This window comes from Spermophilus citellus, assembly GCF_964194105.1.
Source record: "Spermophilus citellus genome assembly, chromosome: 10".
NCBI classification, from domain to species: Eukaryota; Metazoa; Chordata; class Mammalia; order Rodentia; family Sciuridae; genus Spermophilus; species Spermophilus citellus.
In genome coordinates, this window is record NC_138197.1 from 64587784 (window position 1) to 64610991 (window position 23208).

At 37.8% G+C, this 23208-nt stretch overlaps 1 protein-coding gene across 5 annotated transcripts in view; it reads left to right on the plus strand.

The window, feature by feature from the left end:
• Positions 1-18344, plus strand: part of TMEM117 (transmembrane protein 117) — a 482831-nt gene extending 464487 nt beyond the window's left edge. For 3 of the 5 annotated variants that reach the window (XM_081310886.1, XM_081310887.1, XM_081310888.1), the window contains 2 exons: positions 2975-3104; positions 13746-15472. In XM_081310886.1, coding sequence (XP_081167012.1) covers positions 2975-3104; positions 13746-14392 — 777 coding nt within the window. In that variant the 3' untranslated portion in view covers positions 14393-15472. Of the gene's footprint in view, positions 1-341; positions 635-2974; positions 3105-13745; positions 15473-18251 lie in introns of those variants that run through there. The other 2 variants (XM_081310889.1, XM_081310890.1) reach the window with 2 other exon arrangements.
• The last annotated feature ends 4864 nt before the right edge of the window (positions 18345-23208 follow it).

The following is a 23208-nucleotide window of genomic DNA, read 5'->3' on the forward strand; positions in this document are numbered from 1 at the left end:
CTCAATAATTTATAACACAAATGTCCATGGTTTCTTCAGCCTTTAGTTGCACATGTTGCTGGCTCACTCTCCTACATGCATAGAAGTCCTCTCTGCATCATTTAAATCTCCCACAGTTATTTCTGGAGGTCACTGTGACTCATAATGCATCAGGAAACATTAAAGTCTTTCTCTGTCTTCCTCATGAGGCCCCTCCTATATGCCTTTGAGGGAGGCGCTCCTCCTTTTTCCCTGACCTGGGTAGGTCTCTGCTCTGGCCAAATCCCAGCCAGAGGTATGGTGGTGGGGAGTGCTATGCAAGGGATGAAGGCAAAAAGATAACTCTCTTTCTTTTCCTTTAGATCTTAAAGCCGACATTTCATTAAAGCCACCAACATGTGACCCTTAGAAAACAGATCCAGCTTCCTCTGCTTTACTCTCAAAATAAACCCGACCTTGGAGTCATGCGAGGAAATCAACTATGCATGTTGGCCATTTCCATGACTTTCCCCTGTGTGCCAATCGCTGTTCAGGCATCACCTCATCCTCCCCTCAAAAACTGTGATGTGGATATTTTCAAGAGCGATCTGTACATGAAGAGACTGAAATCTAGGAAGGCTCAGAAGACCATCCTCCTCCTTTTTCTGCCTTCTTTCAATAAATAACCGACATTTCATTAACCTCAGACATCCATTTTCCATTAAGATGAGCTCAAAATGTTCTGAAAAATGGTAACAGTTCTTTCCATCCCTCCCCAAGTCAATTTAGGCCAGAGTTTACACTGATTCAAGAATAATAAGTTTGAAGAACTACGTAGAGTAGGAATTGAAATAGTAATAACTGGAGTAGTTGAGGAAGAGATTGGAGACAGGGAGTTGAGAGATTAAAAGTTTTGACAAAGCAAAACATGATTATTATAAAAATAAAATAGAAGGAGTGCATCTGGGAGACTTTCTGAGTAAGACATCATCTTTTTTGCTTATGTTTTTTTAAGAAAAAAATTCTTATATGGCACCACCTCTTTTTCTCATATCTCAACCCCCAGCCCCTGCCACTGACTCCCTTCCCTGATTATCTTTTAAGAATCCCAAAAGTCATCATCCACATAAACACCAAGACTTCTTCTTCTCCCTTTTCCTTCTACTCCCCATTTCCTTAACTCTGCTTTCTATCTCCAAGTACAGGTGGGAAATAATTGAGAAGCCATTTTTTAGTGAATGGAATTTTGATCGCAGTTCACATGAAATCTCCAGAGATTGCTTTCAAACCAAAACCAATTTCACACCCAGTAGAAAAGTTCAGTTTCACAAAAGGAAAAACCAAATGGGAGCATCCAAGAAATGTCTTTCTAAAAAGAAGCCAATTCTAAATACAATGGCCCAATTACTACCAGGAAATATTCTTTTCCTTAAGCCAAGAAATAAAAAGAGAATTGCTGTATCGATGATAAGGTGTCATTTATCCAGGGCAAGTGAAAGATATTCTAGTTACAAGTCATTTTCTTTTCCAAGCATATGTTTTCATCAGTTATATTTTAACAAAGGCCTAAATTTAATACCAATTTTCTTGCAAGTAGCACAGAAAGAGCAAAAGATGGTATTAGGGAAAAAGGAAAGGCAAATGCTATGCTACAGCTTTACCAGTAGTTAACAGGTACCATTACCAATTCAGTTTTTGCTAATGTTTCAGATCAAAATATTCCAAATTCATTCAGCCTTAGTGCTTTGGGTTTTCTGAACTTTCCAAATGACATGTCTATTCGCTGATGGCATCTGAAAAATAAGGGGAGGCAAGACCAATATGAGATTCATTCACACACACACACACACTGATAGAAAAGATATGATGCATTCTTTCATCTTTTTTCTTTGTGTACTTTTTTTCGTATTGCCAGCTTGAAATGATTCCCAGATGAGGAACCTACTAGACACTGAAGGCTTTACTCTACTCACACAGCCTCCTTCCCTCCAGGCTTATTCTTCTTTAGTTAGTGTGCTCAACAGACAGAAGAGTGGAATGGACATGGAAACTCCTAAAAAGTTCAGGCCATTCTATTTCTAAACTACTGTCAGCTACATAGGTAGAAGTCTTGAATAAATTTAACTGTTTTACATTGAGCTAATGGATTGAAATTTCAAATTAATATTTTGTTCAAGACTTTCATATTTAAGTTGGTTAAAATATTAATTAGATATAGAACTTATGATTTCATGATAATTTAGCAATTAAAGCAGAATTGTGTGTATTAATGCCTGTGAATCCATCTCAAATGTTTTTTCAGATACAATGTATTGTTTCTTTCATTTAATTTGGTGCCTCTACCTAAAAACCAAGAGCAGGTGAGACACGAAATAACTAATGTCAGTGTGGGAATTAGTTCCCTGTTGGTCTCTAGTGCCACCATGTCAGGTCCTCCATCTTTTGGCTCAAATTGATCTGAATTCCAAGAAATCCGGACAGGAGTCTTTGATATTGTACATTCTGAACAGCTGCCAGCAGAGATGATTAATAAAGCCCCCTGGTATAAGTTGAAGAATTTGGTTAAGTGAATGAAATCCTCTTTACTTTGTCCTCTTCTACAACACATGTTATTAGAGGTTCATATTTTTGAAAAACAGCAAAACAAAATATAACACACATATTTCAAATTTATTAAATACAGATCACTTTCATTCTCTAAAAATGTAAGATCAATTCTCCAGAATGCAAGAAATAAACATATATAGTTGTAAATCATTTCTGTGTTAGTTTCTTATTACTACATTAAAGAGAAAAATCTAAGGATCTAAGTTATGACTTAATTTTGATTTTGAATGCATACTGCTACCTAATGTACATAAAATAACCATCACAGAATGAAATTGATGCATCCAACAGCTGTCTGCATTTAAATGATTATAAAATGAATACTTTCAAGAAGTCAGTTTTGGAAGTTTTTGCTACTTGGAAATGAAACAAATCACAAATATGATTTTATGTTGATTTTCTCTGACAGGACTGGGAATTCCCCCACTTCATGGGAGATGTCGATGTAAACCTCCCTGGGTTGCACACTCCTCACATGCAGTTCAAGATCCCTTTCTTCCAGAAGATCTTCAAGGAGGAATACCGCATTCACATAACAGGTATGCTATATAACTGAACACCATTCGATTGTCTGCTATCCAGTGTTTGCTCTAAACAAGCAAACCAAAACATTTGAGAGGCACCAATTCAATTTTTTCTCTCATTAAAGGTAGTTCGTGTTGGCTGGGGACTGAGCACCATCAATCTGGGACTTCGGCTATGAATAGCCTTGACAATTTCAGTGTTAACATCCAACAGGCAGATGAGGATAAAAAGAATAGGGAAAATGTTTAAGACTTACCTTTGTTTAACCACCTTGGCCTGAAAAAGAAACATGTCACCTCTACTGATGTTCCAGTTGTGGTAACTAGCAGATATTCCTTCTTAGAGTCAAAGTGAACCAGGGCGCACAGACCCCTTCTGGGTTGCCCCTCCAGTATATGATTATGGAAGGGGGAGGACACATCTTTGAAACAGATAACACTTCTGCCATTCTCCATGTACCACACGGCTTTGATCTTGCTCATTGGGTATTTCTTTTCTCACAATGTATGGTATATATTTTCAACATTAAAACTTCTTCATTTTCTACCGAGATCGAGACAATGGAATTCCAAATGCTCCAATCAGTTCATATGCCATTATGGAGTTAGGACACTTACCCGTTCATTTTGTTAAACCTTCTTCTGTGTCTGAACATGGGTTTGTCTTAAGTGATTCTTTTGTAGACCCCGGAGTATTTCATTTTCAAATATTTCCTGCTTTTGAAATGACTAAAATATGATCTGTTACAATGTTCTTTCATGAAATTTTAGTCATTCTCATCTGAAAAAAAAAAAGGCTTCCTGGAGTTACATTTTATACTTCTTTTTCTTTATAACAAGAAGCAGACAGCTGAATTATCACAGATAAATTGGCATTAGCTCCCAAGCTGTTCAAATGCAGGGAATGAAGGCACATGTGTTTTAAGGACAATGGCCTAAGATCCCGCACCTGCTATAATAAAAATTGCTGAAGAAATCTGTGCTTACACTACCGTCTGTGCTGCTGAATAAAAATAGCCCAAGCACAGAAAACCTTAACATCTGAACACTGCAGAAAACCTTTGCTTCCCAGCTTGGAGGCTGTTTTTTCCTTTGAGCATGAGACGACCTTCCTAAATTGGAGAATGAGCTCATGAATAAGGAAGATGCAGTAGGTTTCTTTTCCTATTCAAAATGAATGAGTCCCATCTATTAAATTCACTGGGTAAATCAATCAATTTGAGTTCAGGTCACATAGTGTGGTTTCTGAGTCCCCACTTAATCTCTGCAGCATGCTACCCTCTCGGACTTCTAAAACAGCTATCATACACATGGCATCAGCATATCCCTTTGGGTGGGCTTTTGCCTGGACCATCTGTTCTAGCTACTAGCTCTTGTCCCAGGCTATCACTGTGCTAATATTGTCTCTGACTATCAGAATGCCTGTCAAAAATATACTGCTTAAGTGCAGAACGTTGGTTTAAGGCAAAAAAAAAAAAGAAAAGAAAAGAAAAAAAGAAACCAATTGAAGAACACATTAGTTAAAAAAAAAATTGAGCTGTTAAAAATATTTAATTTAGGGCTATTTTACATGACTTCGTTATTATATACACTGTCCTTTATTGAAGAAAGAAGATTCAGGATTTGTAATGAGCAATGTTTACACAATTTGAATACTTTTTCTTAAAAAGATGAATACAAAAGTATATTAGAAAATTATCTGAAGTGCCTTGGAAAGGAGCCATGCACACAGGACTCCCTGAAACTCCAGTGTCATTAACATTAAAGTCAAGTCCACACTACATTTAGAGAAAAGCAGACACGTGACTTGAAACTCTTGCCCCTTCCCACCCCCCGTATTATTTTCTAAAAGCTGTACAGGAAGAAAAACTACTTAAATTTTTGTCATGAAGATTGCATGTAAATAAGATTTTTCAGAAGGTGGGAACATAGCCACATCACTGGAGGAACCTTATATGGATCATTGGGCTCCATCCCTAATGGGTCTGACCCAGAAGGTCTGGGAAAGGGCAAGGGAATGAGATTTCCCCAGGTGACATTGATAATTTAGAAGTGTTCCTCTTTGCTGGAGAACCTGCAGATGACTCCAGAATGTCTCCATGAAATTGGCCATGAAAATAATTATTACTTGGATCTACTGGGAAGGCCTTTAAGGATTCTGGTGTTTAAATTCAAAATAAAGTAGGGGAAGGGAGGGCTTTGCCATCAAGAATTCTCCCATTAACTCTGATTTGTGGTAAATCCAATTTGTTCACATGCCTCCACAGACCCATTGTTAAAATACCTGGGAAAATGGCGACAAGTTTGCAGGCTGAAGAAAGAGCTCTTCCTCTCTCATTGTGCTCTGTTTCTATTACTGCCTCTTTTCTGTTAATCAACTGAAGAAGCTGGCAAGGTGCAGAGGTTGCTATGGAAAAGCATCTAATCCTGAAGGGCCTTCTACTTTATCTCACCTTATAAGACAATTGTTTCTGGAGGAAAAGCTTAGATAAAATTTCCAAAATACTGTGCTTTGTCATGTATTTTAATATTCTCCATAATTAGATGGAAAAATTTCTTGCAAGATTCCATGTGAACTGCAAATGCTTACTTGTTGACCAGCTGCCCCAACATTTGCTTTGTTTTTAAAGGACACTTCAGTACTTTCCTTGAGAAGCAAATATACTTATTACACTGGGGTGGTGACTAAGCATGAAACCTTCTATATTCATCATGGAACTCAAACTTTAAAGTATGCTAGAATCACCTGGAGATGTTAAAAAAGAAATCCATCAGTCGTACATACACCCAGGATCTAATGCCCGTGGTATGGGGACAGGGTCTTGAATTCATTGTTCTCTCAACAACATGTGGTAACGGGGCAGGCAGCCAGAGGAGCACTCTTAGAGAAATTCTGCTGCTGAGAAACATTTCTATAGGCAAAATTCATCTAATCTCAGCTTTTATTCATTTTCATATGAAATTGTTAAAACCAAAATGCAAATTCAGTAGAATAGCCGGTAAGAAAGGCACATGGCAGAGTCCTTCCTTCCAGGAGCTGGAAAGTTCAGAGCTAAACCAACCGAAATTGTCTCAAAGTGGAGAATGATCAGGGAAAGGTGCTAGTCTGGGTGTTCACAGAAGAAGCAGGGGCCAGGGATAGAAAGGAACCCTGAGGGCTCCTAGATGCCTTCCCCCATTGCTTTATCTCCCTGTGTTTATACTGCACTTGAAGAGCCGGGGCAAAGACAGCCAAGGGTCTTCCAGAGTCAGAGGTGGCCCCACCTTGGCCCCAGCTGCCACATTTCTATGACCTAGACAAGGCATTCAGCACATTCTGAAGCAACTAAGGGTAAAGGTTTGATGTATGTGCTGCAGCTCTGTACTTATTGGTGGTGTGGCCCTCCCTCATCAAGTTCCTTAACTTCTCAGAGGCTCAGTTTCTTATCTCCTAAATGGGAACAGTTGTGAGAATTAATGTACAAGTGCAAGGCCCTTAAAACATTGCCTGCCCTGTAGTAAGCTTTCACTATTTTTTACCTAAAGTTTTTCCTTTCATTCATGCAGAGCTTGTGTTTCCTATTTAATTCGAAACACTGAGTAGCCTGAGAAAGCGTTCTCTTACCATTTATCCACTATTCTGATTGCTCTGCTGTTACCTACTGTCATGAGTCCTCAGGCAGAAGAAAGCTGGAATGGAAAATGCTCTCTCCCGGCACAATGCTCTATGCAGAGGGTTATCTGACACTGATGAGTTCCCATTGACATTTTAAAAGCATTTAGGATTTGAGTATTTTTTAATCCTGATTCCAAGCTAGCTTTATTTATGCATGTCAGAAATAACTTGAATTGTTGCATCTGTTTAGCTCATCTGGATCCCCCTTGACAGATGGTTTGCTGCAGTATGTATGAGCTTTCATTTTATAAGCTGGGCTACAGCTTATAAAAATAAATCATCTTTATCCAAGGGTGTGTTAAAACATTTTTTCTTGGAATTTTGACTTCAGCTAACAAAGGGATAAGTGATTAGAGATTCATCACATTGGTACTTTTAGCCCAAGTCCATTGTTCTTCTTTTAAAGAAAAAATGCTAAAAGCGACTGCATAATTATCCCCTCTGCCCTCTTCCCTTTTACCTAAAAGGTGAGTGCAGAGATGGATTTTAAAAATGTGATGCACTAAACCTCTGGAGGCAAGAGAGGAATGGCCTCTCAATTCAGCCTCAGAAACTCCTCTGAGTCCTATTAATGCCAATCCCGGTGGAAACTCTGCCATCTGTCATCCCAGCTAGACAAAGGAAGTGTCCCATTGGTGGCCATCATCTGAGTAAATTAGGAGGGGGTTGAGGGAAAGGCCAGAAGGAAGGCCTGTGCAGCCACGAGAAGAGTTCTCACTGTTGGCACAATGATGCCCCCCGGGAACCCTTTCGGCAAAAATGGAAAATGTAGAAGTAAGCAAGCTTCCACAGCGTCTGTGTTCCACTTCAGTTTCCTGAGTGGTGTGAGGGCACAGGTGCTCAACAACAGCGAGGATGTGCAAACTAATGAATAAAAGCCCTTCATTTTATTTCCATAGGTGTGTGATTTCTGGCAAATGAGTTCCCAGAGATTGTTTTCTTAAAGAGTTCTCCTATGTCAATCAGCTGAGGGGTAGTGCCGGGGAGGGGCAGGATTCTAGTCCAGCCAGCAGAAGATTCTGACAAGATCAGCAAGGGACTTGTTATAGGGAAATATGATACATCCTGTCCACAATGACGGTCCCCAAAGATCACGAATTTTCCAGAGTACATGAAGACCTCTTGCTCGTCTCTCAATGGGGAATTTTTCCAAATCTCTCCTGAAGCTATTTTCATTTTCAATGCATTTGTACAGTTCTAGAAGTTAACTATGTTTACTTTTATAGGAAGCTACAATTCCTTTTATTCATACAAAACTTGTCTTCAGGGCTCTGGTTGCTTTGCCCCATAGCCTGTGAGTCCTTGCTGGACCCGAGTTCGTCTGCCCAACTCAAGCTGAGCATCCTGTCTTCATTCATGCATTTTTGCAATAAAACTCACATCCCCTTCAGGAATGTCTTCACAGCCAGAGAAAAGGACTTAGAATACAGAATAAATCATAATTTTAGAGATATGAATATTTTGCTTTTCCCAATTTTCCAGATTATATCCAATTTAGGCATATCTGGACGTCACCACATGATTGCAACACATACATTTGATTCAAAACTCTAAGATTTCATTCTTTGTATTTTTCTGGGCACATTGTCTCAGAATATATATGTTGGTTAACGGACATTTTCTGAGTTAATGTGTATCAAAAACCAGGCTAGGATCCAGAGAACAGAGAAATGAGCATGACACCATTCCTTTGACACATTTTCAAGAAAGTCATAGACTAATGGCCATCTAATTCAGTACACCCGCATGGCCTCTTCTTTTTATTTTTATTATCACAAAGTGATCTACCAAGTACTACCTGTACTTGTCATATTGAATTACTTCTGAAAGGAATAGTCTCCCACTTAGGAAGTTAGTAATGACAAGAGAGGCACTTTAAGAAGCTTTATCAATTTGCTTTTAAGTCTTAAGAAGGTACTTTACTAACTCAATTATTATTAATTCATAAATTAGTAAGTAAATATCTTCGGTTTACTAAATGGTCTCTTCATGACCTAAGTCCTTAAGTGGTTTCTAGTGATCCCCCAATTATTTAGGGAGAGACCTGAAGAGGTGATAACTCAGTGAGCCCTGTTTTCACTGCTCTGTCTAAAATAAGAAGACATTGAACAAGGCCAAGAAGATTGATAGAAAACTATTTTATTTATCCAAAAATTGTCTTCTTCAAGGCCATGGTTTCCAGCTGTCCCATGATGGATGCTGAAGAGCTTTGTGGACCATGGCTCTAGTGCACCTGTCCTGGGTGTCTGGCTGAGTAGTATCAAATCCCAGTTGAACAGGTGCCTACAGAACAGATCAATTACAGTGCTGACTGGCAAATGAGCTGAGTAAAGGATTAAAAACTGGAGTTACCAGGCATGGTGGTACCTGTGACTCAGAAGACTGAGGCAAGAGGTTCCAAGTTCAAAGCCAGCCTCAGCAACTTAGCAAGTCCTTGTCTCAAAAAAAAAAAAAAAAAAAAAAAAAATTAAAAGGGCTGGAACATAGCTCAGTGGAAAAGGTCTCTTGGGTTCAATCTCAGTAACAGACACACACACACCACACACACACAATCATAGCTGCATGTTTGAATCATGACTGGTTTATTACATGGTAGAAATATCAGCACTTTATTGCCTTTCCCCTTAACTTATAAAAATAACACTTTCCCCCAAATTGTTGTCTTTTGCTGTGTTAAGTGAGGGTGATATTTAATGAAGATTCCTTTTAAAATTAACTGTCCCAGAATTCTATAAAATCCCACAAAGTAAAAAGATAAAATTTCCATTATAATATCATTTCTGACAATCAGTAAGATTCATTAAAAGCACAAAATACAAGAAAGTGGTAATCCCACCAACACCATGCAGTGATTTCTCATTAAAGGAGACAGTGAGATATTTCAACAAGGAGATTAATAGGAATAACGTATGGATTCTTAGCCTACCTCCTTGCTGATTTACATCATGCTGTGCAGCTGAAACAACGGGGGAAATGCAAAGCTCTCGTGTGATTAATGCGGAAACACTGAACCTCTCGTCACTGTTGATCATATATGCACAACAGCACACTTGGGGAAATGGCTACAGAAGGAGTGCTTTCTATTCTCTCCATTTTGTGGCTATATCCTTTCCATATGGGTCATTTCAGGGACTCAAATTTATTTTTTATGGTAAACCGTGTTTCTCAGAATATACAGTTTTTTTTTTTTAAGAGAAACCTTTCTCCATATGAAAACTGTGTATTCCATCTGTTTTGCTCTAATGGTGAGATTTTTCTGGCCCATCATAAAACATTAAGGTTTAGGCAATGTTTATTTCACAGACTCATCAAAGAGACTTTTCAGGCTAGGAAGAAACCTGAAGGATTATACAGCTCAACTCCTTCACTTTATAGACAAGAGCATAGAGATCGTGATGCCCTGCCTGACTTTGCTTTCTGGTTTACCACATCTCGCAGGGCAAAATATTTTTTTTTTTTTTTAAAGAGGAGAAAGCATTACCAAGGTAACAAAACACTGTGTGAGAAAATGGGAAGATGGATGATAGAGAGAAAGATGAATATCCTTCCTCTGTGCAAATAGATAAATGGACTGGAGGTCACATCAGGAGGTTGGAAACAAACACAAATAAAAAGAAGGACCATTCCTTCTGCCCTTTTAAACAGCTTCAAGTTTCAACTGAGTGGCTATGACAGTGGGGGGTGGAAGATGGGGGGGGGGTGCTGGCCCATCCACAGGGAAATGAAAGGAACTAGAATGTTAATATGCAGCCTGCCTCACTCCCCTCTCCCATCTCTCCCCTCTGCTCTTTCCCACCTCACTTGGCCTCTCAACTCTGGGGAACACTACCCCTTGCTGTTTCGCCTCAAAATCTGTGTATATAAAAGAACTCTTCTCAGGCCCAATGCTAGTGCAAGTTGTACACAACCTGTCAGTGACTAAGGATTTTTCAGATGTTAAATGTGCTGATTTAAAGAAGTCTATTTACATGTATTTACAAAGTGGGCCTCTTGGATTTCTGGTCCCAGGTGACTTACCTATAGATGTCAACACTCAGAATGTCATGCTAGTTTATCCAAACTGAAAACTTTGATCACCTTTAAGATATATCTTTGTTACAAGCTGTATACACCTGTCTTTCACTCTATTCTATCACCAAGATGTTACATTATCTGGACTGAGGAAGCAAAAGAAAGAAATTGGAGAAATAATACCACCCTATATTTTTTTGGCAAACTTAATATTTCAGATATAACCTCTTATTTTATTCTCACAAAAAGATCCTTTGAATAGTTACACTGGTATTAGTTCTTCATTTCATAGAATAAAAAATTGGACTCTACCTGGAGTTAATAAATAGAAGGATTTGGGGGAGGAAGGCAAAAATCATAGAACTGGAAGCCATCTCATTTAGTGTCCTCAATTTGAAAATAGAATAACTGTGGTGAAGCAAGTCTGAACAGGTAACTTGGGGTCATATTACCAAAGTTTGCTGTTGAGATGGGACCTACATCTGCTGATTTCCTCACTGCATGCCCTCTCACAGTTTGGTAAGGATGTATGGGAGCCTGGGGATGATATCCATTAATTGAAGTTAGGCTTCACCATTTTAATTTGCTTCTCCTCTACTCCATCTAAATATTCAGACTTCAGGGCATGTGAGAAATAACATAAATTGATTATTTCACGTGGAAATTAAGGGCCAGACTATATCCAACTGGTAGAATATCCAGCAGTATCCAACTGGTAGAAAAATAATTAGAGACCATAGAGAAAAGCTCCTCTGTGTTTTTTTTTTTTTTCTTAGTTTGGCCAGTGCCCATCACTTCCACTTTGCTTCAGCAATTTTATTGGTCTTTTATGTTTTCTATGACCATGAACACATGGAGCATCTTCTACCCATCAGGAAAGTACCCTTTGCCAATCTCCATGAGTGTTCTTGAGTCCTCTGATTCTGGGTTACTGCTATCTCCAGTTTTTTATATCCTGTTAACCCTAGCAACAGGAAACCCATTATGAGGGATTATCCTATTTGTGATTTTATTTTTAAAAGACTTAAAGAGGGAGTCATTTGTGACAGACAGTCATACAAACTCAAGGATCTCTTACCTCTATTATTTAATCTAGTTTTGGTAACACATGCAGTTTATAGCAAGAGAATAGGTCTGAATCTCCTACAGCAGAGAAGAACCCAAAGCCCCTCTTCAACTTTCTGTTCGTTGAGGAAACTACAGATTAGTGCCCCCTTAACACCAGACAAGGTTTGAGACACATAGTTCAGGGGACAGAGTGCTTGCTTGCTGCACAGGAGGCCCTGAGTTCAGTCCCCAGCACCACAAATAAGCAATCTCTGTGCTTCATACCAGGAGAGAAGCTCTGAACATTTTCACTTCATCTGTTTTATCCCTACCCTGCCTTGCTTTTCCTGTAATGATCTCTAGTCTTTTTCCTCCTCTCTCCTCTTGGCTCTTCTCTTCTACATCACCTTATTTTTTTTGAAGGATAATAAAAGCATAAACTAAAAAAATAATAATTAAAAAAGCTAATTTTTCCAAAGTGTTCTCTGTCCTGTTTTTCCTTCAAGGACCTACTGAATTGGAACTTCCTCCAAAATCCTAAAATTACTCCTCCTTTTTTATTCCATGTTCTCAACATCTACAGCATTTGTCTTCTGTATTACTCTTTTGGTATCTATCAAATATGACCTCTTATTGTTATGTGTTGATGTCTTTGTCCTTTCCCCTAACTAGATGATGAATTCCCTTTGGAAGGCAGAAACATATGCCTTCGCTATCTACCAATGTGTCCTACACAGAGTGATTGTGAGCTCAATAAATATTGTCACCCCTTGTTTATTTGCTTTTTTTTCAAACCCAAACTAGAAAATAACTTAGAACAGTGAGAATGTTGTTTCCAGACATGATAAAATATTTATAACATTTGGCACTAAGTTCAAATCACTCCTTAGAACTTCAAAACTAGATCAGGTGCATACTAAGAACCTACCATAAAACAAATCAGGAAAAGAAGTAGTAACTTAAAATGTCCAATGCTATTATCTTCAAATAAAAAGAAAATAATTTGGGCATAGTAGCTGAAATTATAATTGAAACTTCTAGGGCCTTTTACATGTATCACCAAATTTGCTACAACAAAATGACAAAGTGGACTTCACTATATCATTACAATATACTTGATGCTATAAATTTGTAATGAAGTAATACAAATATTATAATGGATACTAGTATCCCTTGGAAATTTTTCTACATTCTTTGCATTTACAGATGTAAAGACACCACTCAGACATCACTAAATAACATCTTGTTTATAAAAGATTTTAAAGACTGCAAAGAAATCATAGTAGTTACATTCTCTCCAAATCATGTCTTTTAAAGTAATTCATTAGTTTTGATCATATTTTTGATGAATTCATTCCATCCATTGATAATTTAATGCAATTATTTTTAAAGTCTTGAAACAGTTGCTCAAGGATTATTGATCTGAATCACATCAACTAATGGCTTAATCAACAGGTTACCTGCAACAGCAATGTGAATTCAATTGATATACTACTCTGCTTGCATTACAAAATGATTTATTTCTTGCCCAAATATAATTATAAAACTGCAAGAGCTGTTCAATCATACATTGGACTTTCTAAGAATTTCATTAGAACTTTGTTTTCAACACTAATTAAAATGTACTAGAAAATAACCTACATGGAACCAAATTTGATGTAGCTGTGGTGCCTATAAAACAAGGACTTAATCTTGTTGCTATAAATATCATAAGATATTGGTTTGGGGATCTACAGTTAGGTTTTTCATATGTCTAGAATGAATTTAGTTAGCTTCCTTTGCCAATTCACTTTACGGCAGCATAGCACTGTCAAAAATTTAATTGTTAACAGGTTTAAAATATGAACAATTTATATTAATGCCATTATCTTCATTTTATTGTAGAAAACCCTATTGCAATTTTATGGGTTTTTGATTAATGCAGTATTTCTTTTTTAATACAGGTAAATGGTTTAACTATGGAATTATCTTTCTCGTCTTGATTTTGGATCTTAATATGTGGAAGAACCAAATATTTTATAAACCTCATGAGTATGGGCAGTATATTGGCCCAGGGCAGAAGATATATACAGTGAAAGACTCAGAAAGCTTAAAGGATTTGAACAGAACCAAGCTGTCCTGGGAATGGAGGTCCAATCACACTAACCCTCAGACTAATAAAACGTATGTTGAGGGAGACATGTTCTTGCACAGCAGATTCATAGGGGCTAGCCTTGATGTCAAGTGTCTGGCCTTTGTTCCAAGTTTAATAGCTTTTGTGTGGTTTGGATTCTTCATTTGGTTCTTTGGACGGTTTTTGAAAAATGAGCAAGGCATGGAAAATCAAGACAAAACTTACACTCGCATGAAAAGAAAATCCCCATCAGAACATAGCAAAGACATGGGAATCACACGAGAAAACACCCAGGTCTCAGTGGAAGACCCACTGAACGACCCTCCTTTGGTTTGCATCAGGTCCGACTTCAACGAGATCATTTACAAGTCCTCCCACCTGACATCGGAAAACTTGAGCTCCCACCTGAATGAATCCACCAGTGCAACAGAAGCTGATCAAGACCCAACAACTTCTAAAAGTACCCCTACGAACTAGATTCACTTATGTGGAGATAGCACAAAAAGTAACCTTGAGTGTAACTTTAAAAAATTAGTCTTTCCTTTTGTAAATGTAAGGTTTACGTAGTGCTAGGTAAAGAAATATGAACAATGCCACAAAGGTGCTCAACATGCTTTTTCTAGGACTCATTGTTTTCTATTTGTATTATGATACATGTGCCTACTATATATTTAACAGTCCTCTAGAGATTGCTTTTCACAACTGCACAAGCTACATACCGACTTTCCAGCCTAGTAGATTAGCCAACTATCCATGTATCTGATGTTCAACCATAGTGGTGCCTTGAGACATTAAACTGTTCTTAACTGTACCAGAAATGAAGTGTGGAACAGTTCTCTAACTTATTTCACCTGGTATTTTTTTTTATACAACTCTTTTGATTTATACTTGATGTCTGAGCAGGAAACAGACATTGACAAGATGTGGTTTGGGAAGGATCTCTTGGTTGTCTCTTTGGCAGCAGAGTTGGTGACTTTGACACCTGCACTGCAGAGAAGCATAGTGATCACCTTTTACATTGTATTGGCTGTCTGCCAAATACAAATATAGATGCAAAATTCAGTAAGAGGAGAACTGTAATCCAATGTGGGTCACTACTCATGAAATATAACTTTCTCCAACCAGTAATTACAATTAGGTGATAATACCTAATTATGTTTTCCTAATTAAAGATAAATTGCTACTTGATTAAAAATCCTGCCCTTTACCTTTGGGAACAAAGGTTAAGAGGTACAGTTGGGTGAACTTTCACATTTATTGGCATTTACACAAAGCCCCAGACAACTAAGGAATTGAATTTGTAATCATGTGGAGGCGGCACAGCCCACCATCTACAATATTTGTACATTTTTCTGTAACTGTGGTTCTGGACAGTTAAAATTAAAAAACATGCCAATGCTGAATAAGTGAACTGTTCTACAGATCATGCAGTGGAACCTTATGTGTTGGGAAAAGCTGTACAAGGAGAAAACGTTCAGTGTCTTTGATGTGTGTGCGTTTTGGGTTTTTTTTTTTTTAAGAACCAAACATTGCACATTAATAAATAAGAAGTATTCATCATAATTATGTGATGTGGTCCTTTTTTAATAGGATTGAATGGTATCTTGGCTTAATGAGAGCCCATTTGAATGGGTTTTTAAAGCCCTATGCAAGGCAACTTAAGGAATGGAACACTACAAACTTGCTTTTAATTTTATTCCATAAATTGTGGTTACATGTTTCTTGAGGGGCTGAGGGGAGATCATTTTTAGGACAAAATTATTTTCCTGTCACATACTGACATAGCTGCATTTTGTCTTTATGATTTTTTAAATCGTTCTTGTTTTGATCTATCTGCTTTTAAGCCTGCACATGCTGAATTTAGCATGCATAATAGAACTATGCATTTATCTGTCACTTGAGAGCCAGCTTTAATAAACATCCTTCTACAATTGTTTACTAAGCAGTTGGAACCATGCCCCTGCTGTTTCTTTTACCTTTAAGCTATGCATGATGTACTTAGAATCATAAATATCTCTGGCATTGAAAATGCCGAGATCAAGTTCACTAGAGTAATTGTTGAGCATGCTGTCCAAAGAAATGTGATCCCTGACATGTGGCAATGTTAGCCATTAGACCTAATTCATACAGCCTAGAATATTCAACTTTTAGCTCTGGGACAAGTAAATAATACCATCTGGGACCATATTTTTGTTTATTCCGAAAGTTATTTTCTTGTAGGATGAAAAAGGAAGTTGATTTAGAAAGTAGGCATTTACTACCAGTATGCATTCCTTATGAAAATATGATTTGAGAATTTTTGCATGAGTATTAAGGGAAAAGCTGAACAAGAAGGTCTAATTAGTAGATGTAAAATAGAAAAAAATAACAACTGTAGGGCACCATGCTTATGTGTTTCTGGGAACTGGCTAGAGATGATGACTTTATCAACAGCTATGAAAATATGTATCTAAAGGTTCCATAAGTTTGGCACCATTTGGAATAATTTCCAGAGGTAGAATTTTAATGTACTTAAGATTTGAAACTTTTAAGGCTTCAACTATTCCATTACATATACTGATAATGACCTTTTACATCTATTCATGAGTCCCCTTTCTTTTTTTGCCACATCTGTTTAGATATTATATTTACACCAAGTAACAATTATAAAATTAAATAAAATCAAAGTTAAAATTAAACTTTTAATTCATATTTAGTCTCAAATCCTGTGTCATATACCAATAAACTATTACTCTACCCAGCTTTTGAACTATTAAGAGCATTTTTTAAAAGCCATGTAACAAACACAGAAGGTGAAGAGTTAAAACAAAAAAGATTAAAAATAACTCTAAGCACTGATTCTAAAAACTTAACACATGTGATATCTTAATTGTAGCAATGCTTAAGGACTACAAACAATTACATTTCTACTGTGCAGTAATTACTATATTTTCTTCCATGCAGTGCAGAATTTTCTCTAATTTGACATAATTTCAGTATCCTGCACTTATAAAGTACTTCATTTGTAGTTTAAATGGAAAATTAAATAAACACTATGAATTTATGCCTGATAATATACACTTAGACATAAACTCATCACCATATGACCATCTGTATTATATCACCATATTTAGTTACCACATTTTCTCCTTTGTGATGGCTCCTTATCAGAATATCTTATCTTTCACACATCTAAGACTTCCAGTGATTCTTACTAGAAAGATTAAGGATTGTTTTTTCTTCATTTATCCTAAGGGTCCAACAGGTACAAAGTCTCCTTTTATTCTCATAGCCTTAGATTTGACAACATATAGTGTGCAGAAGCACTACTAGTGGGCAGTGCAATGGGGAGAAGTTCAACACAGACACTCAGATGCAAAGGTAGAAGTCAGTATGCCGTATATCACCACTGGGCTCCATGAGCAATTCCATTATATTACTTGGCTGCCCTTTGGGTCAGCAATGTGACCCAATATGAAGCATGAAAAAGATAATGCTAATAAATCACTTTTAGCTATGCCCATGACTGATAGTCCATAATGCCAACTGAATTATCTGACAGTCAGCCAAGACCTCAGGACCCCACCATTGCTTATCGTGTATCTGTCCTCAGTCAGAACTAATCCCAATTTTAAATTCCAACTTGTGGTAATGCAACTGCACCCTGAATGTGGTGCTTACAGTGATTTTTCTCTCTGAGACTGTGACTTCGCTCACTACTTTATGTGGCCCAATTTCCTCTAGTTTTGTCCTTCAGAACCTAAGGCTGTCCTATTAGCCAGCCACACATATATGAAAGCAAGAGCAACAGCATTAGTTCTGCAGCAGATAATCCAGCAATTTTCTCATTTTTCCCTATACTTCTATTTTGACTTTAATACATTTTTGTGTGCAAAGGGTTATGATTCATGGGAACCAATATGGATAAGAGAATCAAGCTCATAAATACTTGTCTTAATACCTTTAGGCTAGACTAGCACTTTATTATCATTTGAACAACTAGAGAAGTTTAGATGGAGTGCTTATAACTCACCAGTCACTCTATAACTAGAAAGAGTTAAAAGAGGTGGATATGTATGATAGAGGTTAGGCAGAGAGTAGAGGACAAGTCAAGGTGTCTGCAATGAAACATTAGGAATAAAAATGGCAATTTACTGTGAACAAGCTTTGAAACTGTAGAGAGGGGATCAAGGGCTTTGCAAAAAGAATATACGGTTCAGATGAGTCCAAAACTCCTGTGGGTTAGATGGAGAACTCAAAAAGATATGATCAGCTGAGGAGATTACAGAAATACCTGGCTGGTCAGACCGATGTTCTCTTAAACTTGCTGGCATTAAACTCATTCTGTCCACCCCAGTTAGCACGGCAAGACCTGGGAGAGGATTGAAGCAGCACCTGTGGAGCAAACCCCAAAGGTAGAGGAAGAAACTGGGCAACATAAGAGACAGACAAAACCAACACTCACTTCAGGAAGACTGGGACATTCCTGATGGAAGAACAAAGGGGCAAAGTCTGCTTGTAAGCAATCATCACCATTTAAAACTGACATCTTCCTAACAAAAGTATTATTCAGGAGCTTTGTGGTGGTAGAGATTCTGAAAAATGTTAGTGGAAATTAAAATCGGAAAGTGATTATTACTAACTTAGTATGTAGAAAATATTCCTGATGATATTTTAATTTAGGGTAAATTATCAATGATTTTGCTTCTGTGAATATAAAATATGGCTACTATATCTCATAGGTTTATTTCCTACCTCCATCCTCCAGAGTGATTTTTCACAGGGTCTTACATTGCTTAACAACAAATAATTATTCTACTGGGCTTCATGGGGACTTCCCCATGTACCTGTAATCTCAGCAGCTCAGGAAGCTGAGGCAGAAGGATTGCAAGTTTGAAACCAACCAAGGCAATATAGTGAGAGCCTGTCTCAAAATGAGGAATAAAAGTGGGGAAATGGGGATGTAACTCAGTAATAAACACCCCAGGGTTGATGCAATCCCCAGTACTGAAAAAAAAAAATCTTACCTATGTAACTGAGGATTCTATAATATAAAATGGAGAATTATAGTAACCAAATCAGTTCATAGGTGCTCCTGCATTCATATATTTATTACTCTATCCAGATCTTTGCTCAATCCTCAAATTAATAATACCATTTTGAATATTTTCCAAGTTGTTCACATAACTTACCTACTTAATTTTCATGTTAACCCTTGGAGGTAAGTTTGATTAATTTCACTTTACAGATATTGCACCTGAGCACAGAGAGGTTTATTGACTTGTCCCAAGATTATAAAGCTGGACAAATGCAAAGCTAAGATTTGAACTCAGGTTTGTTTGGCCTTCTTAACCTTCTAATTTTCCATTACAATCATTCACAAATATCCATCAAAGCCAGAATATTTCAAACAAGATCTTTACTGAATCACAGAGGGAATAGTTGTAAAAATACAAGTTACTTGATTTCTAGCAATTCTTATCACTCAAGATCCTAAGTTACATATTTTTAAATAAATTTGTACAGCTGCCTGGATGCAATTTGCAAGTTAAATCATATGATTGAAAAAGATAAAGTTGAATTAAATGGCAAGAGCAGTCACTTCATTGCAAAGCATTTTGACTTAAGCTACATTTACAATACCACAACATAGATTGATCCTGAAGCAATTTCTAGCCTTGATCAGTGCGCGTGCATGTGTGTGTGTGTGTGTGTGTGTGTGTGTGTGTGTGTGTCTGTGTGTGGTGTGTGATTACACTTTCTTGGGGAAAGGAAGCAGATAGAACTCTGCATGTTTTGAACACCCCCAACTGTTAAAGGACAAAAGAGGAATAAGTAGTTATGAACATTTATATGAGAAAAAAAATACTAACTAATGGACAGTTCTAGGAGGCATAATTTGAATATAGGTTCTGGAATACATACTTTGAAGTGATCATTTCAAAACTTACAATTTTTTTTCTCAAAACTTACATTTTAAAACATCTTTGGCAAGGTGAGCAAGGTGCATCCTCACAGGACAAGCACTGGCCATCAGGATGTGGGCTTTGAACACTCTTAGTCTTATTATTATCCCAGAGTGGGAGATCCTCTCCGGGTTTTGAAGAGGACTAAATAAGACTGTGAATGTGGAAATTTTCTGGGCTGCGGTGAGTCATGCCAGGGTGAGGTAAATATCACAAGTGGGCTCCAGTCCCCTCCAGCACCCTGCTTTCAGCAGCACCCACTGAGCATGCCTTCTTCAGCAGTTCTAAGTAGATGTTGCCACTGAACAGAGCTGGGCCATTTGCTCCCAATTTTCTGTCCCTTGGTCATTGTTTTGAACTCGACAAGCTGCAATATAATCCCTTTTCACTTTTAACAGAAGTTCAGATCTCTTAGTTTAACACAAGTGGATATGTTGTCTGAAATAAATGGCCATAATCCCTTGGAGCTGCTGGGCCAAACTAATTCTTCAATGTTTCCTGAGGCCCTGGAGGTCTAAATTATTTCCTTCCTTTATGATTGCTTCTTATCACGACTTTCTCATCATGTCAGTAATCCACTACCTTTTATAAATCCGACAGTGAAAGTGCTTGTGCCTTCAGCATTTAGAGTGAGCTGACATCTACACCTGAGCCTCGGCCCTTCAAAGATCGTGTACTGTGTTTGGATGCTGTCCAGGTAGCCGTTTCTGAAACAGGATGTCACCCCAGCCGTGCCCTTTTAGAAAGAAGCCACCTTACCATCCAGTGGAATAAAGGTAACACTGTGGGCAAGCCATGGTGCTTTATAGAACAATGTTCTAAAAAGAGTTTGGTTTTCCATTCAGGTTTTAGACTTACTTGCCTTGAATACAGTAATTCATCTGTACAGTCCAGCTGACTTCAACCCAATCACACTAGGAAAAAAATCTACATTTAAAAATAGTCATTCTTGACAGAAACAAAATGTTATAAGAAAAGAAAAAGGACAATAAGCCACTTCGGGAAAGACAACTCTGACAATTGTTATTCAGATTTGATAACCATGAAATTTCTGTAAAATTGCCTTTGAACAAATTATAATGTTCTTGAATTTGAGGAGCAATATTTAGAGCTTCAGAGACTCAGAGGCCCTATCATCCACATATGCAAATGGCCTCCAGAAGGAATAGATTTTGTTAGTTCGGTGTCTCCACAGTGGGTCCTCTCTCACACTCCCCATCATCGCCCCTGATCTCCTCTTTTCCTAAGATAACAACAATTGATCTCAGTGATCTCCCTGACTCACACTTCATCCAGCAACCCATTCTCCACACTTCTACTAGGACAATCTTTCCAAAATGCAAATATGATCATATCACTTCCTTCTTTTAGTGGCCAAAGTTTCCCATCAGTGGTTCATAATAGAATTATGTATAACTCCAAAAATTCCAGTATCTTAACTCACACACACAAAAAAATTCACTCCCTGCCCATGCTGGAGTTGTGCATCAGTGTAACCTCTCATTCAATGACTCAAGGACTCAGACGTATTCCAGATGGTTCCTTGGCTCTCTTGGGTTTTAGAGTCATCCATGTACCCAGCTGGCTGATTAGGAAGGAGACAAGGTGAGGAAGATCCTGTAGGAAGTTCCAGGAATAGATATGGAAGAGATTTCCATCACTTTTTTTTTTTGTACAATCCATCTGGCTCTGAGTTCTGACTCAGTTATGAGGTCTGTCTTCCTGCAAGGGATTCTAGGAAATGCTATTCATCTCTGTGTCCACAAAGAATAGGGAACAAGTCTCAGGAGTTTCTAGTCATGAAGGATTTAAAAAATATACTTAGATGTGTTTTATGCCTGGAAGTTCCAATTCAGTGGGTTTGGGATGGAGTTGAGTTCTTAAGTTATCAAAGTGATTTTCTTACAAATATTATTTTGAATATTATTAATAAAAAAGGGGGTCTAGTCATTCAGGCATGTGGAATACTGACAGCTCTCCTAATGAGCCTCTGTACTACTCAACACTGCTTTTACTCAATGTCTTCTATTGAGATTCCCCCCTTTTCACACTGACTACTGAAATAAACTCATATATCATCACTTTTATTAAGTTTCCTTCACCTTCCAAAGTAGGATTGAGTGCCCCTTCACTGAATTCCTTTGTGACTTATCTTTTATCTATTGTGGTATCTTGAGCACTTTCTTCTACTATATGTTTACAGTCTATACCTCCTTTTAGATTATACACCATTTGATCCTGTCTATAATGACTACCTGGGATGGGGCAAGGGTTACACATGATTTTTTATCACAGGTTTTGACTCAATAAAATTTGAATGGATAACTATGTATTGAATGAAGCAATAAACTTAGAAGTGACTTATTTATGTAGATAATATTCTCAAATTCTCTGATCCTCTCTCTGAGAATTCTTGTAAGGGCACATGCAGACTCTGCCAATCAAATCCTTTAGGTTTGGTTGGGAGGCAGGGTCCTTTCTTACATTTGATATGGAGAAGGAGGTAAGGGTAAGAATATTTTAAAAAATCCAATTCAAAGAGAGTATCACAGTGAATCCAGAAAACATGCATACAAAGTAAGGGAGGCTCAAGGTAGGTACTAAGAGCCCAATCAGGGAAAAAGCATGATATATGGTTTTATAAAGAGCTGCTAACCAGAGAGGGCAGCTGGGAGTCTGCTGGCCTCGTTTCTGAGGCAGGAGTGCTATATCTTCATCTACTTTCACCTATTTCTACTGATGTGTGAGTTGACTGTGATCGGTCGATTAGGCAGTTACATGATGGCTGACTGTGTGTCCTGAGACACCTTCTATGAGTACAGTTCCATTGTTCTTAGTGACACTACAGGGAAGGCTGGACGGAGAGAAGCTGTGATGAAATAGCAGTTTTTCAGCTTTTACATGTTGTTCTCTGAAAGCCAAAAGTAAAAAATAAATACCAGTCAGAAGTTCTAAAACCCAAATGAACTGATTATAGCTGTACTCTTATAACTTGTATCTCAAAATTCCTTACAAGCCTATTTACATGTTGAATACATCAATTATTCCTCCCATTTGAAATATGTGGTTCTTGTAATCAATTGCTTTGAGTCAATGTTTAGAATTATTCATGAAAGAGTTATATTTTAATGGTATTTGATGAGAACCAGCAGCAGCATCCATTAATTTGATTAGATTTGTAGGCTGGAAGAAAAAGCTGGCACTCAGCCCAAAGTGAATCAATAGTGCGGGGTCCAAGTGTGAGCACGCAGCCAGCCCTGCCAGCCTGGATCCTGCAGAGTGCTGACTGTGGGAGGGCGACAAGCCAGGCAAGGCCGGTCTCATGTCCTCTCTTTCTGCCTTTTGGCA